The sequence below is a fragment of the Pyricularia grisea genome (genome assembly GCF_004355905.1).
Source record: "Pyricularia grisea strain NI907 chromosome Unknown Pyricularia_grisea_NI907_Scaffold_1, whole genome shotgun sequence".
Lineage (NCBI taxonomy): Eukaryota > Fungi > Ascomycota > Sordariomycetes > Magnaporthales > Pyriculariaceae > Pyricularia > Pyricularia grisea.
Genome location: NW_022156716.1, coordinates 6759494 through 6777867, shown reverse-complemented (window position 1 = coordinate 6777867; position 18374 = coordinate 6759494). Strand labels below are relative to the sequence as shown.

Sequence of the window (18374 nt, the reverse complement as noted above, 5' to 3'; positions counted from 1 at the left end):
TCACCAAGGCGGATAAAAAAAAAAAAATCAAAACAAAATTCGCCACTCTTGGACAGCGAGACAAGCAACGCCTTTGTCAAAGGATGGTTCGCTTACACTGCGCCGCCCTGTTGTGAACTGCGGGAAGCCCCGGCTCCGCGGGTCCTGCATTACTGTTAGATTATTAGTTGGCTTCAGTCACAATTTTGACAAAACTGCGACCAAGCGTCTGATCAGCAGCAGATTTTTGTTTACGCCTAAGTTCAGAATGGCAGTTGTTTTCGTCAGTTGAAATCTCGGATGTGAACCAACAAAGAAAGGCCTATATATGTATGCCATCTGACCCACGCTTGTCTTCTCATTGTCATTGACCCCAGAAAAGGAAAGCTCCCAGGGCCAACAAAGCCCGCTCTTGGCCGTCGGGATCTTTACCCGCCCGCCAACAGCGCTAATCCCGGAGCCCTGTTCGATGCCCCGCACCCAGTGACTGTTGTCTGCGCACAGGCATTTCGGATCTGCCAACACAGAATTGAACTTTTTTTCTCTCACGCGACAAGGGGCCAGCAATGTTGGGTTTGAAAAACCCTTTTTTGACACAAAAGAAGAAAGTACAACAAAACAAATAAACTCACATGCAACAGGCCAGCTCAGTCGCAAAAGTAAAACCAGAACACATCCACCCAGCGTGGCCCCTTCGCTTTGCATCATTGAAATTTTCAACCCTCATCTCTTCGGACATTATTCGGCAGCGCTGAAGCAGACAAAGTACAAAAAAAAAAGTCGAGACGACCACGAGACCATGAGTGTGGGGACCGCCAAATTAGACAGCATCTCGGAGCCACCTGGGCCCTGAACCGTACGACCGAGCCGGCATCTGCACCGAAGTAGACAGACGCCCCGTTTGCTACCCAACTCCGTGTTGCATCAACCAACGCCGACGAATTGACCTAGGGTTTGTTTGATTTCAGTCGATTCGTGCCCAGCCAATCTACCGAATACGATACGATAGACTGCCGTAACACTTAAGAAGCGAGCGACACAAACGCTAGCGTCCATCTTCAGGGGACATGTCTCCCCGCCCAGAAGCCGACGGCATGACAGCGGCCACCTCAACATCACCACCAGCACAACACTCGACACCGCCGAGATCCAAATCACCTTCGCCGCCCGACCAACCGCCCCCGCCGCCGGACCCGGCCACCGATATCCATTTTTCCACCGTCGAGCATACACAAACGTCGTCGCCGCCGCTGTCGTCCCCGCGCACCGAACAGCAACTACTGGACGAGCTGGACGATGATATTTTTAGCATACCACCCGCCGCAGCCATGCGTCTGCTCGGCTCCAGCATCGAGGCCTTGGTCCAGTCCACCGGTGACATACCGCCCAGCCCCGCTCCCGAGAGACCCGAGGCCCCCCGAATGCGCGGAATGGAGGCGGAGAAGCAGGACATTGTGCGCTCGCACTCGGCAAGAACGCTGGTGCGGCTGCGGCTCGAGGCGGAGGCCAAGGCGCAACGGGCCGCCGAGGCGAGGGAGAATAGCCGGGCTGCGACGCAGCAGGAAGGGAGAGGCATCGACGGCGTCATGCTGCGGGACGCGCAGCCAGGGACCAGCAGCGGCGGCGGCGACGGGGGCGGCGCCCACCCGCCCCCATCGACGCCCGAGCCGTACACGGTGGTGGGGGACAACGCGCAGCCGGTGAACGTGCAGCACAGCGTCATCACGCGCAAGTTCTACTCCAAGAAGCCGCCGCCCATCGGCATCGCCGACTATCTGGCGCGGCTGCACCGCTTCTGCCCGGCGTCGACGGGCGTGTACCTGGCGACGTCGCTGTACCTGCACCGGCTGGCGGTGGACGAGCGCGCCATCGCCGTGACGCGGCGTAACGCGCACCGGCTGCTCCTGGCCGGCCTGCGGGTGGCCAACAAGGCGCTCGAGGACCGTTGCTACTCGCATAGACGGTTTGCGCAGGTCGGCGGAGTCACGGCGTCGGAGCTGGCCCGGCTCGAAATTAGCTTCTGTTTCCTAGCCAGTTTTGAGCTGGTCGTCGGCCAGGACCAGATGAGGAGGCATTGGAACGTCATGCGTAAGCCGCCGGACCCGCGTATGAGTCCCAGCGGCAGTGGGTTTTTGCTGGGAGGTGGGTACATTGAGGATGGCTCTCAGACTACTGCCGCTGACGCGGACGAAGGCCGCGGTGGCCTGGAGATGAACCTTTCTAGGAGGCCCAAGGCGTCATCAGGCGACAGTGAGGTGTGAACCCAGCGGCATTGGTTGCGTCGAACACTGCTGAGATCGTTTATGAACGGCTCGGAATGCTGATGGCTTATTATCAAAATCTGGTGCATTTTGTTATTCGATTGATGGCATGTGTTGACAGTACAAAAAAAGCATAGCGTGTCTTCTTGGTCAGGTTTTGCGTTTCAATGGTCTTCTTTTTAACTCACGATAATCTTAGTATTTGCCCAGTGGAGACAGACCAAGGGCAGTAACATCGAGTACAGTTGGGAATTTAGCGTCATAACTATTAGTTGCACCAAATATCCTTATTTAAGCAGGCCATTGTTCAAATACATCTATAATGCATGTACTAGAATTATTTCTCCCTCTCATAAAACTGTCAACAGGCGTATGTTATCAACTGCAGAATTGCATGCATGGACACATTCATGGCTAATTCAGGTCCCAAGGCTATTGCTAAGCTTGCGTTGGAGATTCATTATTAGTGTCCATGATAGCGGAGGACCGTCGGCAAGCATCGGCAAGCTACCCCGCCGCTCTGACCTCATATCGCTCCACAAGCCCTTGGTCAAGAGGAACAGGGTTCTAATGCAGCGGGGCAAATTTGCGGACACAGGCTACGACTGACTGGTGACAAAGCAGCCCGACAGTCTACAGACACCGAGATAAGGCACCTCATACAGGCGAAACTGCGGCCCCAATTGGTTTGGTGCCGCGCCAGCAACCTACAGTAACTCAGATGCACATACTGCGTTCCATCTTAAGCGCTTCCCCACGACGAGCTCTCTCCTACACACGACCACAACTGCGACTCTCGACAAACTTTAGGCCGTCTGCGTGCTGGACTAACGCCACATATTTAACCGCGTCACTACGGTCACCACAAAGTTTCTATCGACCACTAAGAGTCTCGGCTTCACTCGAGCCCCTCCAAACCTCCTGTCGCTACGGCACTCGCGCGCTAACGATGGCGACCAAAAACTACGATGATATTCTGAAGGGCAAGTATCCTGCCAAGGAACACGCCAGGCGCGTTGTCGAGCTCATCCGATCCAGCCTGCCCGACGCCAATGGAGTTCTCTATCTGGAGGGACAAAAGACCAAGATGATTGAGGATAATGACAGCGAGGAACACTTCCGGTACGACCAAGAAAAACACAACTTGAGGCCTTGTCGCACTACATGATCAAAACTGAGCAGTCAATGGCAACAGACAGCGCCGTTATTTCTACTACCTGACCGGCTGCGAACTCCCCGACTGCTACTTCACCTACGACATTGCTACCTCCCGCTCAACCCTCTACATCCCACCTGTTGACCCCGAGTCCGTCATCTGGTCGGGCCTGCCCATGTCCGCCTCGGAGGCGCTGCAAAAGTACGACGTCGACGAGGTTCGCTACACCCACGAAGTCAACGCTGCCCTGACCAGCCTCTCCGAAGCGGCCCCCTCGTCCACCGTCTACGCGATCCCAAACCAGGTCTCGGATAGCATAACCTTCCTCGGCTTCGGCGCCAAGAACTTTGACGTCCTCAAGCCGGCCATCGAGCGCTCGCGCGTTGTCAAGACCGACTACGAGATCGCCCTCATCGCCAAGGCCAACGACATCTCGGGCGCCGCCCACCTCGCCGTCCTGAAGCGCGTCCGCCATGTCAGTAACGAGCGCGAGCTGTACGCCACCTTCCTGGCCGAGTGCATCAGCCGCGGCGCACCCCACATGGCATACCACTCGATCGTGGCGGCGGGCCGCGCTGCCGCGACGCTGCACTACGTCAAGAACGACGAGCCGACCGCCGGCAAGCTCAACCTGCTGCTGGACGCCGCGTGCGAGCTCGACTGCTACGCGTCCGACATAACGCGCACGTTCCCCATCTCGGGCAGCTTCACGCCCGAGTCACGCGCCATATACGACACTGTCCTGCGCATGCAGCTCGAGACGCTGGCCATGCTCAAGGAGGGCGTGCGGTGGGACGACGTGCACATTCACGCGCACCGCGTCGCCATTCAGGGCCTTCTGGAGGTTGGCATTTTCAAGAAGGAGTTTGGCGTCGACGAGATACTCGAGAGCAGGACCAGCGTTGCTTTTTTCCCGCATGGGTTGGGCCACTACCTGGGTATGGACACGCACGACACGGGCGGCAACGCCAACTACCAGGATACGGACTCCATGTTTAGGTATCTTAGGGTCAGGGGAACGCTGCCGGCCGGTAGCGTGGTTACTGTCGAGCCAGGCGTAAGTTTTCCGGCCAGTGACAGTTTGAGCGGGGCATTTTTACTGACGTATTTTTTTCGTGTTGGTTTCGCTCAGATCTACTTCTGCAACTTTATCATCGAGCCGTATCTCAAGGATGAGAAGCACGCCAAGTATATCGATGCCGCGGTCTTGGATAAGTACTGGGATGTCGGTGGTGTTAGGTATGTGGCAAGCCGCTCCAGATTTGACGCTCGATGTGGTGCTAACTCTCGCTGTGCAGAATCGAGGACAACGTCGTGATCACCAAAGATGGATACGATAACCTGACGACAGCGGTAAAGGACGCAAAGGAGCTGGAGAAGATTATCTCCTCAAGCTGATTTTGATAGCATCTACCAGACACAATTTAATGCATGTCTCCGCTTACTAGCGCACTTCACTCTGCTTTCGATTTGCACTTTAACTACTGATGCCTTCGGCGACTAATGATGGTGGGTCATGCGCTAGTCGTGTACGGGCCCGAAATTTACCTCACAGTAGTTTCGAGTAAAACGCTCTTCTGGATGCATAGGTCCGAGTTTAGTATCTTAAGAGCAATACTTCAATGTTCGGGTTCAGTCGACCGCAGTCTGAGACGAGATACTTCACCCAAGGCAAGTGGCTGTGTTTCGGTCTCGAGGTCCCATGCTGGATAAGCAGACTGGAATACTCAAACAAAAACGTCCCCTAGATCGAGCAGCCAAAGGATATTCTCCGAGATTCTTCAAAGATGCATGCGTTGCAACAGGCATTGTAATCCGTAGAGGGATGAAAAATTAGGCTCGGCGCACCATATAGCATTGATCCAGAAAGCCCTGGTACAGTAAGGCTGGACATTTACGGGAATTCCCCAGTGCCTAAGAAAATCTTAAGCTTTTCATCAAGCCACTCGACATCTACCTTGCTTTGTCCCGGTCCTCCAGCCCTGTAAATGAGAAAAAATTGTTAGTTCATCACCCCATGCTTGTTATTGAGCGTTGAAAGGAATACTTGCCAATGGCCCCATATAGATGGGAAAGCAATGCACTCCCCGACTCCCTCGTTCATGCATTGGACCTCATGCTCGCTATCCTCTGGTGGAAAGTACAGGTCCGTCTTTCCAGGCAGCACCAAGGTCTTGGCCTTGATGCCCTTCATGGCCGATTCAAAACTCCCGCCGTAGGGCTCTTGGGCGGAGACGTCTCCAGCCTGCCAGGTGTGGAGCATGACGAGCATGTTCTCCGGGTCTGGGAAGTCAAATAGATGTCAGCCGAAAAATGCAACTTCCGTGTGAAACACAAGAGACCCTTTGAATATTGCAATCGAAGAGAAGAGACAGTAAAAAGGGTGAACGACCAAAACAAACCTTTTGCACACGCCCAAGCCTCCCAGAACCCGACCATGAAATCCTCCAAGCTCTTGTAGCCCAAACCCTCATACAGCTTCTCCCGGTAAAACGCCTGGCTGAAACCCCAACCGGCGTAGACCCTCCCTAGCGCCTTGAGCCCCGTCTCCCTCTCCTCGGCCGTCCAGTTCCGATACCCGCCGGCGCTCTTCTCGCCGGCGCAGATGCCCGCAGACGAGGCGCTCTTTGCGGCCAGCAGGGCGGTCTTGACACCCTCCAGAAAGACCTGGTTGTGCAGGCTCGTCTTTGCGCTGCCGCAGAACGGCACGCCGAGGTCCATAAAGTCCGGGTACTGCGTCAGCCACTGGTACGTCTGGGCGGCACCCATGCTCCAGCCCAGGACGGCGCGCGCGTGCGAGATGCCCAGGTGCTCGGTGACGAGGCGGTGCTGCGCCGTGACGTTGTCGCGGAACGTGACGTCGGGGAAGGGTTTGGTCTTGGCCAGGTGTGGCATGTTGCTCGGGCTGGAGGACTGCCCGCCGCCGAACAGCGCCGGGATCACTATGTAGTAGCTTGCCGGGTCGAGGGCCCGGCCGGCTCCCACCAGCCAGTGGTTGTCGGAGATGTTCCCCGAGTACCAGGTCGGGTAGATGATTGCCGGGTTGGTGGGCTCCCCAAACGTCTCGTAGGCGATGAAGGCGCCGGGAAGCACCTCGCCCGACGTGAGCTTGAAGTCGCCTAGGGCGTAGGTCTTCACTCCTGAGCTGGACATTTTTTGCTTGTTTGTCATGGGAGAGTCGGGTTTGTTGATTGGTCTTTGGAGTGTGCGGTGGTTAATCCAAAAAGTCCAAGCTGAAATGAGGGAGGGGAGATAGCTGAGTGCTACTGGAACTGGGTCTAGTTTAGTCTAGAATAGATAGAGCTTATCGAGGTTGGTTGGGGCTGCGAGTGCGAGTCGAGTTGTTCTCCGCACATGAACACCACTTCGCGGGGAATGAGGGGGGAATGAGCTTATAGGTCTAATCTAGTATATGTATTTCAGCCCATGGTCTCATCAATAAGGTAACTTCCCGACAATAAACAGGGTCTATTGTTCATCCGATCCTTTTTGACAGTTATTGGTAAGATTGGGAATGACAAATACATGGCAGATGTTTAATCCCAAGTTGCGGGGGTTCTTTTGATGCAAGCACTAGGGTTGTTAGAACAGGGAATAGTGTATGGCCTGATTACAAGCTCAACAGGAGCGTTTGAGGCTGAAATCCAGTTAAGTTTCGAACTACGTAAAGTCGTTGTTGATCTTCAATTGCTCCCAAGACGTTTTTGTAGTAGGAAGTCAAGGGTTGCTCAATATTGAGTAGAGCTGTTGACTATGTCTCCAAGACCCAAAAGGAAAAGACCTAAAATGAACCTTGTAGTCGTGAAGGCACCTCAAAGATCTATAATAGTAATCATCTGTCATTTGACCAATATATCCATACCATTTACACATGGAGACCATCAATTTCTTGTGGACCCTGATTAACAATCGACCTAAAGTTCCCGCTTGGTAACCTTCATAAACATATCCTTATGAAACATGACATTGTAATTCTCCTCTTTGACCGGATTCTTAGTGTCGACGACCTGGAAGTCGAACCGTCGGAGCAACTGTTTCTCCCATGAGAATTGTCAGCAAGCAGTCTACAGTCGAATGGATACCCTGCCTATATTACCCGCTTTCACATCAAATGAACCAATTTGTCAACTCACCTCAAAGTAAACCTTATTGAGCTCCATAAAAGCCAGGTTCTTGCCGGCACACATCCACCGTCCGTACCCGAATACAAGCTCCGTGTTTGCAGCCATCCGCATGCGCGTCTGCTCGTCACACTCGGTCCACCTCTCGGGTCGGAACACGTCGACATCGTAGCCGTAGACGTCCTGCCGCATCTGGATGCTCTTGGCGCTGACGCCGATGCGGACTCCGGCGGGGATGAAGACGCCCTCTATCTCGTCGCCTCCCGGTGGGACCTGCTTCATCAAGAGGCCGGTGAAAGGCGGGTTGAGACGTAGACCTTCGTAGATGACGGCCTTGGCAGGAATAATGATCTGTTAGCTGCGAGGACTTGGGGAATATAGGAAGGCGATAGGGGGGGCGACTCACTTGAAGGTAGGGTAGCTTCTTGGCTGTTTCGTAGGGGATGACACCCTCGCCTACCATTCCGGACCGCACCGCCTCGTCAATCTCTTTCTGCAGCTTCAGGTAAACCTTGGGCGTCGAGCAGAGCTGCAGCAGGGTGCCCCGCAGCGCCGTCGCCGTCGTGTCGGAACCGGCTACGATCTGCAGCATGACCTCCTGCTCGCACTGGTACTGCGATAGGCCGTTGCGCACAAACGAGCCCAGCATGTCGGGCTGGTCTTTGGCGTCGGGTCCGAAACGCGAGGCTACGACTTCTCTTAGAGTTCTAGATGGTGAAAAAAAAGTCGAAAACGTGGTCAGCTCTGTAGGGATTTGTTTAAAAAGATAAAAAAAAGAATGGAGATGGACAAAAAAAAAAAAAAAAAAAAAAGAACAAACCCCATAATCTTTCCAACTCCCGACTCATCTTTAGGTGTCGGGCCAACCATCTTGAGGAATAACGGGTTGAAGAATATACTTCCCGCCAGCGGCCACTCAGACGAGATGATAATTAGGGGAACCACATCCCTGATTGCCTTCATGTACCCGTGCACATCCGTGTCCAGATCCAAGAAGCCAAATGCGTTGCTGTACGCCAGCTTGGTGATGGAGTCGAGGGTGAAGTACTGCATGGTAGTGGCCATGTCGACGGGCCTAAAATCACCGACGCCGCCGTGATCGCTGCTAAGGTACTTGCGCTCCAGCAAGCGGACCAACGCTCGCAGCTGGTCGTCGACGTCGCTCTCGAGGTTCTTGTTGTCGCGGCCCGCGTAGCCCCTGCCGGCCTTGGCCTTGAGGGCGTCGTGGTGGGACGTGTCGAGCGTGCTGAGAAGCGAGTCGCCGTACGGGTCGAGCTTGGTGGTGCGGTACCAGCTGCTGCGGAGGTAGGTGGAGCGCGCCGACGACATGTGCCGCGCCACCTCGGGAGAGTCGGTTATCAGGTCGTTGGGCCCGATGCGGACAAACGAGTGCTCCGGCACGCGGTACTTCTTCATGGTCTCGTAGAAAATGGATCCCTGACGGCCCTTGACGGCATTGTAGGCTATCCAGAGGTATGAGAAGGAGCCAAGAGGCGGGCCGGGGAACCTGCGGAGGCGACGGTAGTTGATTATGTAACTCGTTGCCAGGTACACAGCGGCGAGGGCTAGGGTGCCCGAGAGCCAGTGTGTGGCCAGCACATCGATGACTTGTTGCAGCAGCATTTTGTTCTAGGTTCCTTGATGAAGCTTGTCCCAAAAAGGTGGGTATCACCAGATCAAAGACTGAAGTTTGCTTTGGGACTCATCTTGACATATTAATTCAGCAAGAGCCCCGAGTATATATAGACACCTTGTCGGTAATGGAGTGTCACATCCTACCGGACCTCTTATGGTAAGAATGGCGAACCGAGGAGAGATTCTAGACCCAAATAGGTGATTCTTTTGTCACATATCCTGATTTAACCCCTTTCGTCAAGCTTTCTGCATGTCGCTGAGTGAAAAAAAGGAAATGTTAGGTGTGTGGGCGAACAATCATGATTGGTTGGGCTCAGATACGCACATGCAGAGAATCGCCCAAGACGAAGGAATAATATGCATGCCATGGAACCAAGCAACCGCGTACTTGAGAATAACACAGCTGATCCGGTGATCTACAGATAGTCAGAATGGTCGGCATGGAGAGATGCAAACCCCGCTTGCTGATTTCAGCTCGGTTGTAACATGTCACATCTATCAACTGTGGAGTGTGTCCTGGCCTGTTTATGCCCTGACATGGTGCTTGCTGCGAACGATTGACAAATTTGTTATTTGTTGAAATACCATCAAATACATTTGCTTCTGGAAGCTCATGAGTCTAGATAGAAAAGGATTCGAAAAGAGTACAAAAAACCTTATTCATTTGAGCAAGGCTCATCAGTCGGCGACTGGACGGTGTTAACCGTAAGATTGTAGACCTGCAGTCCCCCCGTGTGCGGTACCCAGTTTGGCTTGCCGGAAGCATCCTTGGCGACGGTAAATGCCGCGTTTCCACTGATAAAATAAACCCTGTTAGCCCCGCTAAAAGTAGAACTCACACCCCCCCCATTGCACTGCCGAAAAAGAACTTACTGTGCCTGTGAGCAGTTACCCGGGGTGTAGGTAGTCTGGATGATAATCTTGGCGCTGACAGTCTGCGTCTTGCTGTCATCCCCTACGAGCGTCGATCCCTGAATAATATGCCACCATGCCTTGTTGCCATTGGGTGGCAGGAGCTTCTGCTTGACTGCGACGATGCTTTCCGGTGTGTTGAATGCTTGGCCGGCCACGATAAGCTGACCACCCCGTGCGAAGAAGTCGCTAAATGTAGTGGTGGCCGTCTTGTCCTCAGAGACGCGGTACCACCTTGATTGCGTGATTGATCCGGGTCAGCGGTTATATTCTCCGGTTCGTACAAAGTCATGTGTAACCATTGCAGTTTTCAGGACATGAGCAAATTTTGGTAAGATACTCACTCTTCGACAAAATTGGCAAAGGCGGGATCAACATTAGTCCCGGCTTTGTAAAACTCCATTGTTACTGGTGAAGCAGCAGCCATGGTAGCTGTGAGACCGAAAATCATCGTAGAGAAGCGCATGATGACGGTAGATAAAATTAAATGCCGTGAGGTCAAACTGGTGACTTGACTTTGGTCTAAAGATCACAAATGTGAACAGATTTGGGATTCAACGAATGTGAGAAGTGGTGATTTTCGGATACAAATGGCGATGATGATGACGCAAAGTTACCTTCTCGAAATTCGTGGATAGACGCAGTGATTTATATAACAAACCTCCCGCTAGAAATGGGAAAGTGCATCCTATCTATCATGCTTTTCCATCTCAATTAGGCTCCCCAAGTGGTGGCATTGACCCAGGTCGTACAACTCATCTAACTCAAATTCTCGCCAAGCCACTCACAGTCCATGTTTAATGCCACCCCTTTTTTTTCTTTCTTTGTGCATGCCTGCAGCTGTCAACGGCTACTCCGCATAAAAGCTTCTTTTAATTGCTTCAGGTACCCGGAGGGGCGCAGACACGAGGGGCGCAGTCACAAGGGGGTAAAAACCGAGGTCATGACTAGCTGTAAACTTTGGTTTCCCATCTTAGAAAGAATCGATCGACAATCACGGAGATTTTGTCTGCATGGAGTTACTGAACCAACAAGACATAGATTTCGGTAATTTGTATAAAGGGGCAACATGGACCCGCTGAAAAGGTGGAAGGGACTTTGCAAAGTAGCTTTAGAACAAAACACTGATAATCTTTTGATTCCTAGACTTTCTTTGAAGGCTGGCTTTCCAGTCAACGTCTCTCATTGTTGTATTATCTTTACCGTTTTTCCGTTGTCTTGCATCATCTACTGCTTCTACTAGTCGATCGCCAGGTCCTTTGTCTTTGCCATTCGGTACAACATAACACCATTTAAAAGATGAAGTTTCAAATTCTGTACGCCACAGTCGCCGCTGGTGCTGTAGCAGCTCTTGATATGAGCAACCATGATCCCAAGCCAGGTGTACCGGTCGAGTTCAGACCCTTTTATGAAGCGTAAGCAGAACAGAGACGAGGGGGCCTTTATTCTTATCTTTGTTTTGTGCTGACACCAAAGAATAGACTCGTGGGCCAAGCCGACAACATGTCTGCAACCACCTCCTTCACTGATTTCTTCACCAGCACGGGCCGACAGACAACATTGACGCTAGACTGTGTCGGCCCCGCAGCTATCCTCAAGTGCAAGCAGGGATTCCTGCCACCAGACGGAAGCAAGACGCTGAGCCACTTCCCAAACACCACCTTCGTCGTGAGCAACAACGACACCGCCACCGTCTTTGAGGTTCATGGGCGGATCGAGCACAACTACGTCAAGGGTAACTGTTCGCAGAATTACTACAAGACTCAGTACACTGTGCTGAAGACAGACGAGAGGCTCGAGGCCATGGCGAATTTAACCCCCAAGCCCGAGCATCAGGTCACGTGGTACCACGACTACTACATCGACCCTCCGTTTGTGCCAAACAGCGTGCCCTGCGATAGCTTGAAGGGCAAATAACGAATTGGAACATCGAGAGCTGCTTGGGGCATTAGAGAACGTACTTGTAGAGATGAAGCGAAGGTTGCTTGTTCTGACAATTGATTGTTTGTGTTATATATCAACCTTTTTATAACCATAACCCTTAATCCAGATCGAGCGAGTACAAGCAAGCAAAGAATAACTGAACTTTACCTTGACCTCAGATGTCTGTCAGATCCCAAGAATGGCTGCTGTACCATGCCACCTCTGGTCAAGTCCCAGGCTGTCCCACAGCGAAATGCAAAACAACCTTGGGCTTTCCTGCCAACCCACAAACCCCAAATCATCATCACTCCCAATTGAAAGCTGCTTTCTCTTCGCCAACAGGCTGTTGTTAAACATCATTATCGCAAATCCAAAACCATTCCACTATCATACTATTCTATGGGTCTTCCGTTATTTGTCAAAAAAGTTACATTGAGGATCGGTCCTGATCCGTCAAGAAAGCCACGACAGCCATCAAGCTGGCCACTGGCACAGCCCTTTGCCATGCCCTTGGTCCGTTTCAACAATCTCGTCGACACCAATGATCGCGAGAATGTAGTTGGTGGGAGACTTCTCAATCTTGCTTTGATCACTCACGCTTCTTTCGACCGACCAAGCCGGAGAGATTCTTATTCACACGAGCCACTACCCAAGACGCCTGTGAGCACACCGTTTCCGGAGCCAGCGTGATCAAAGTATCTATAGTAAGTTGCCTGAGGCTTTGAACCCTGGAGCCTCATTGGGACTAAAGAGACCCATGGACTGACGTCAAATTTCAACATCATACAGGCGGGACCGATGTCATATTGCATAAATCACGAAATTGCAGAGCCATGAAGTCTCTGTGCCAATATCCACGCGGATGATTTTGTGATCTTGTCACACCCGATACCAAAAAAAACATACTTGTACATGAACTCTGCCCCTGCAGCCTCAGGGTGTGGATCTATCTCGGTTTACCGATAAGTAACAGGGCGTATATGAAGCTGAATGAGCTTGAGGGTTGTGTTTTGGACTGCACTGGAAACTGGCTGAATGGAACCAAGAACTTTGCTGATGCAACGTCGAAATTCTGGTCCACACTGAAGTTTATGGTCAGCGGAGCTTTATCCTCCTGGAATAATATCCGCTCAGACTAAAGAGGACTCAAGCAGGAAGGAGCACTGATTGGAATCGGTTTTTCTTTTGATAAAGCTGCTACGCTTACCTACAGGGGCTAGACTTAGTTGAATCTCAGTCCCTCTTATCAGGTGTGCAGTGCATGCTGGAACCTTTATCTTCCGGGTCTGGCTTTGAAGTAAAGCCTCGCCCCTGGCTTCAAGACTATAAACGGTAGGCAGCTCCTTCGGAAGACGCGAACGAAGGAGTGGCTACATCTACGATCCAAGCCGTCTTCAAATAAGAAACAATATTTTTGCCTCTTGCAGACTAGCCGGCGCCCCTCTTGCGTAGGCGCTAAAGCCTGGCGCGATGGCGTCTTCTTTGCGAGTCTAGGCGCCCGCTCAGCGCCATCAAGCTCCCACCTTACGAGGCTAACGGCGGCTTCGTTGCCATCGGATTGCGCGGACCCCCCTTTTTCATGGCTGGATCGAGGGACGAGGCGGACCCCTTGTATCGAGGGTATTTAACAGGCGACTGTTTCCTTGACGTAGGTTTTGCGAGGGGCGTTTTAGCTCAACAATTCTTCCGTGTGCGATCGGCAAATATAAAACGGTTTCTTACCCAGAGTCTCTCTTTCCCGTTCTGTATTGCCAATCTTCTGCAGCTGATCAATAAAAGCAACAATAGTCTACTCAAGCAGTCAGAGGTGAAAATCAGTGACAACAAATACGCGAAAAGAAACAACCTGAGAACACAATGTACTTCATCTCCACCTTGATCACGATCACCTTGGCCGCCCTCGCCGGCATAACCCTCGCCTCTCCAGCCGGAACAGGGGCAACACCAGTATCCGAAATCTCTACGCCACCCGCACCGGAAAAGGTGATACCCACAATCCCCGCCAACATCGTCGCGACCGAGGACGGCACCTGCGGCATCTTCAAGAACGGCACGACGTGTAAAGACACTGACCACGGTGCCTGCTGCTCACATGGCGGGTTTTGGTATGTTCAAATTACATCTTGTTTGTTTCTGGGTCTCATTCATGATAAAAATAAAAATAAAAAATAAAAAAATAAAAAAAAACTTGTGGCAGACGCTTAAGCTAACCTGCGTTGTTTTATTTCTTGCCAGTGGAAATGGGCCTAGTTTCTGCCTCGAGGGATGTCAGCCGAAATTCGGCGACTGTGGAAAGGCCGCCATGGGAAGCGCTGCACCAGCTGCGCAGCTTGCTGTCCTCCCCATATAAGGATGGCGGTGTTATGCTTGCGACGGGAGCGCGTTTCTAAAAGCAGCAAAAAGACGGTTTTCGGTGTTCATTTTATTTGGTAGAAGGGTTGATGGGAAATAAATTCTTGGTTGCATTGCACCGCCGTACTCTTTATCCTTGTTTGGCCACAAGCAAGTGCTTTCACAGTTTTTATATCCCCTTATCATTCCCATGGGGTCCCGGGTCCTCCGTATATATCATCCCGAATGAACTTTATCGTTCATTGATAGACTTTTAACATCGACTGCGACACAGAACGAGCGGGCTTCGGGGAGCAGTGCTCATTTGGTTGGCTTTGGCACAGGGAATTCATGAATCATGATTATTCTTGTACCACATCGATTTGTGTAAGTTTGCCTATTATGGCGGCCGATAAAACTCCCAATGATAAAGACAGAAATAGCTCTAGAGCCTAGTTGAACTCAAAGCCTGACTCGGTAGGTATCTAGATGGCCCGCGTCTGACCTTTAGCCTCAGCTGTACGCTTCTTCAGCCATGTATCTTGGCCAATCACCTCTTTGTTGATCATCTCCCAAGCTTTTGTACCTTTCCGCTTTCAACAGCATGCTGGAATAGCTAGCAACTTCCCATCTAATAATTACAAGTGATTAGTTGGATTGTTGCTTGGGAGAGCCGTGTTGTCGGACTAGGTAGGTGGCGTTGTATACGTATGCTCAGCGCTTACGACTCACCTATCATTATCCCTTTAGTCATCTACCCCCCCNCCCCTTACGTAATAAGTGTTTGCTGGGGATTCTAATCCTTACTTATAAGTCACCCATGTGATCCTTTTCTTTTGTAGTCGAAACTAAGGCCTGCCAAAGCCCGAAAAGCTTGGGGGCCCGGCCCGGCCCATTAACCCATAGGATTGGGATGGGGGCTAGTCTCAGGGCTCATCCCTGAACCGCGAGTTCCACAATTGAGCCGTGGCTCAATTCGTGGCTTTGTTTTGTACCTGTGGGTCCAACCAAAGATTATTTTGGTTCAGGTCTGAGGACAATTTGTTCATTTTCGTCGCAAGTAAAGGTGATTTCGCCAATTCGGCGACCGACACTCCGTTATAATTAATTAAATAAAAATCGTAAAAATAAACGGTTTGTACGTTGGATATAGCAATTAACGAAATAATTAATAACGATTTAATTTATATTTTTAATCGTTATATTGGTTGAATTGGGATATGGGTGGCTTTGATTCGCAAGTGGAGGTTGGGTTTTTAAAAAAAATTGGAATTTCTCGATTTTTTTTAATTATATTTTTATTTTTAAATATAATTTAAAAATTTTTGTACGTGGAAGGTAATATATACGTATATATTATATATATAAATTTTTATTAATATATTACGTAATATAAGGTGTTAAATATTTAAATAGGTAAAATATTAAATATTTTTAATAAATTTTACAATCGAAACAGGTTTATATTTTTACCAATTTTAACGATATTAAAACCAAAATTTTAACGATTATATAACCGGTAAAAGCAAACGTCCACGTGATTTTTTTTTTAAATATTACCAAAATTGCGTATTTTATATATAAATTTAATAGAATTTATATATTTTTAAATTTTATTTTATATTTATTTTAAATAAAATAAAAAAATAAAAGTTATTTTATTCTTATATATAATTAATATAAAGGTATATTATATTAAAATTTCTTATTATAAAACCTTTTATTAATAAATATATTAATTATTAAATATTTATATAAAATATTAAATTTAACGTATATTTATAAAAATAAAAAAATAACGAGCGATAATTTGGAAAAAAAAGTTATACGTGGGTATTAATATAATTATATTTATTATTATATAAATATAAAAAATTTATATATATTATTATTTATATATAAATTTTTAAATAGGGCGTTAAAAATAATAATATTATTATTTAATTTTATTTTTATTTTTATATAACGTAAATAAATATAAGGCTTAAATTATTAAAAAGCCCTAATTCCAAATTTTATACCGATATTTTTATTATATTTTTACGATTTTTATTTAATTAAATATTCGTAAATAAAAAGTACACAGTTAAAAAACTGTATCGCCGTTGCGTATATAATGTACGTACAATGTGTGCAGAGTGCGTATACTGTGCGATAACCTCCATTTACGGCGATAATTAACAATATATCTTTAGACTAGAACGGGCGCGATTTTTTTGGCCAATTTAATTGGCCGAAAAGCCGTGTGGCTAAAAGGTACATGGAACGCCCGGTCCACCCTGTAACGCAGGGGGGTTTAATTTGAATATTAAAATTAAATGGGGGCCCGTATAGTCTCAGGGCTTATCCCTGAACGCGAGCTCCACTAATTGAGCCGTGGCTCAATTCGTGGCTTTGCTTATACCTGTAGGTCCAACCAAAAATTATTCTGGTTTAGGTTTAAAAACAATTTGTTTATTTTGGGCTTAAGTGGAAATAATTTCGCCATTTTAAACAATTTTACTGTGCAATAATTTCGCGATAATGTATAATAAAAGTAATTAAATATATCGTTAAAAATAGGAATTAGCAGGGTTTTTACCTTAAATTGAAAAATTTACAATATTTCCGTTCGATTAAAAATTTAATATAGGCCTTTTATTATTTTTAAATGGAGGTTGGTATTTTTTAAACCGTTAATAATATCGATATTAACCTTTTATTTTCCTTTAACTATATAAAACCCGTCGAAAATAATATATAAAGAATCGTAAAAACGAAGATAATATTTATATATAAAAATATTTATTAATAAATAAAGGGATTTATTATTTTTAATTTGTGGGGCGATATAATAACGTATATACGGTATAATTTTTTAAAAAAAAAAATTATTATTCCCCTAAACCTTTCGTTATATCGACGAAATTATATATATATTATATTTAAATATTTTTCCGTATATACCTTTTTTTTAAACCAAATTAACGCAATTTTAAACGACCCTAATTTCGCCACCGGTTTAAACTACGGTTTAACCATTATTAATACCTTTCCGAAATTATATAAACAAACCAAAATATTAAATAACCTAATATTCCAATATAAATTTGTTTTTTTAATTGTTACACGCTTTTTAAATATATAAATATTATTTAATATCCCCCCGCGAATCCTTTATTACGATTAAATTAATTATATATACCGCATTTTTTATTATATAATAAACGTTATATTATTCGCGAAAACGGGTTACGGTAAAAGCTTAATATTACAAATTATATCCGTTATTCGGAATAACGCGATTACCATCCAAATTATTCCATTAAACAAATTGGGGGAAAAATAATTCCGTAATATATAGCGATATTCCGCCGCTAATCCCAAATTAATCGATTAATCCATAATAAATATAAATATAAATACCCCGGGCCAATTATTAAAATTAACCGTTTACAATACGATAATTTTTAAAATCCGTATATCGTTTACGAATATATATATATTTTATTGGGTTTAAAATAAGCTACCAATTACCGATTTTTTAAATTTTTACGAAATCCTATTTTCTACCAACATATCGCGTTATTTATTATTAACGAATTTTATATAATTTTACAATAAAAGATTTTTAGGAAAACGTTTTTTATATTACGTATAATTCGTACAATTATACCAAAAACCGTACCTATATTTAAATATACCGTAACCTTTATAACAAAAGTTAAAATTTATATTTTCGACCAATTTTATTATAAAAAAATAATATAATTTATCCGTATTCCTTTTAATAGGCCCGATATAAAAATTATAATATAATATTTGGAACGTAAATTATTCGCCAATAATTATAAACGTTTTTTTTTCTTAACCGCGGATATTATTCCATTAACCGCTTTCCAAATCTTTAAAATTATCGTATATATAAATAATAAAAACCGTATTATCCAAATACGCCAATTCCTAATAAAAAACCTTATTTTCCGGGGTTTTAATAAACGAAACGCCATCGATATTATTATTCGGTACGATTTATTTATATTAAAAATTGATAAAATTAAAATTTATAAGGATTTT

The 18374-nt window shown here is 47.2% G+C and overlaps 7 protein-coding genes across 7 annotated transcripts; 4 read left to right on the top strand and 3 right to left on the bottom strand.

Moving 5' to 3' along the window:
- Positions 1-1046: 1046 nt before the first annotated feature.
- On the top strand, positions 1047-2240 carry PgNI_02082 (uncharacterized protein; the record flags this gene model as incomplete). Its single annotated transcript, XM_031122150.1, has 1 exon — positions 1047-2240. The coding sequence occupies one exon, from the start codon at positions 1047-1049 to the stop codon at positions 2238-2240; it is 1194 nt and encodes a 397-aa protein (XP_030986649.1).
- Positions 2241-2940: 700 nt separating this feature from the next.
- Positions 2941-4849, top strand: PgNI_02081 (uncharacterized protein). The gene is made up of 4 exons (XM_031122149.1): positions 2941-3362; positions 3436-4453; positions 4529-4635; positions 4695-4849. Exons 1-4 carry the CDS (start codon positions 2962-2964, stop codon positions 4792-4794), a joined length of 1626 nt encoding a protein of 541 aa, XP_030986646.1. The 5' UTR covers positions 2941-2961; the 3' UTR covers positions 4795-4849.
- A 549-nt stretch (positions 4850-5398) lies between these two features.
- PgNI_02080 (uncharacterized protein) lies at positions 5399-6549 on the bottom strand (the record flags this gene model as incomplete). The annotated part of the gene is made up of 2 exons (XM_031122148.1): positions 5399-5679; positions 5799-6549. 2 exons carry the CDS (start codon positions 6547-6549, stop codon positions 5399-5401), a joined length of 1032 nt encoding a protein of 343 aa, XP_030986647.1.
- A 517-nt stretch (positions 6550-7066) lies between these two features.
- On the bottom strand, positions 7067-9315 carry PgNI_02079 (uncharacterized protein). Its single transcript, XM_031122147.1, has 4 exons — positions 8338-9315; positions 7924-8224; positions 7530-7850; positions 7067-7427 (listed from the first exon to the last, which is right to left on the bottom strand). The coding sequence occupies exons 1-4, from the start codon at positions 9138-9140 to the stop codon at positions 7311-7313; spliced, it is 1542 nt and encodes a 513-aa protein (XP_030987448.1). The 5' UTR covers positions 9141-9315; the 3' UTR covers positions 7067-7310.
- Positions 9316-9766: 451 nt separating this feature from the next.
- Positions 9767-10647, bottom strand: PgNI_02078 (uncharacterized protein). The gene is made up of 3 exons (XM_031122146.1): positions 10409-10647; positions 10026-10298; positions 9767-9947 (listed from the first exon to the last, which is right to left on the bottom strand). Exons 1-3 carry the CDS (start codon positions 10528-10530, stop codon positions 9809-9811), a joined length of 534 nt encoding a protein of 177 aa, XP_030987447.1. The 5' UTR covers positions 10531-10647; the 3' UTR covers positions 9767-9808.
- Positions 10648-11180: 533 nt separating this feature from the next.
- PgNI_02077 (uncharacterized protein) lies at positions 11181-12125 on the top strand. Its single transcript, XM_031122145.1, has 2 exons — positions 11181-11479; positions 11546-12125. Exons 1-2 carry the CDS (start codon positions 11364-11366, stop codon positions 11979-11981), a joined length of 552 nt encoding a protein of 183 aa, XP_030987452.1. The 5' UTR covers positions 11181-11363; the 3' UTR covers positions 11982-12125.
- Positions 12126-13844: 1719 nt separating this feature from the next.
- PgNI_02076 (uncharacterized protein) lies at positions 13845-14337 on the top strand (the record flags this gene model as incomplete). Its single annotated transcript, XM_031122144.1, has 2 exons — positions 13845-14092; positions 14223-14337. The coding sequence occupies 2 exons, from the start codon at positions 13845-13847 to the stop codon at positions 14335-14337; spliced, it is 363 nt and encodes a 120-aa protein (XP_030987451.1).
- Positions 14338-18374: the final 4037 nt, after the last annotated feature.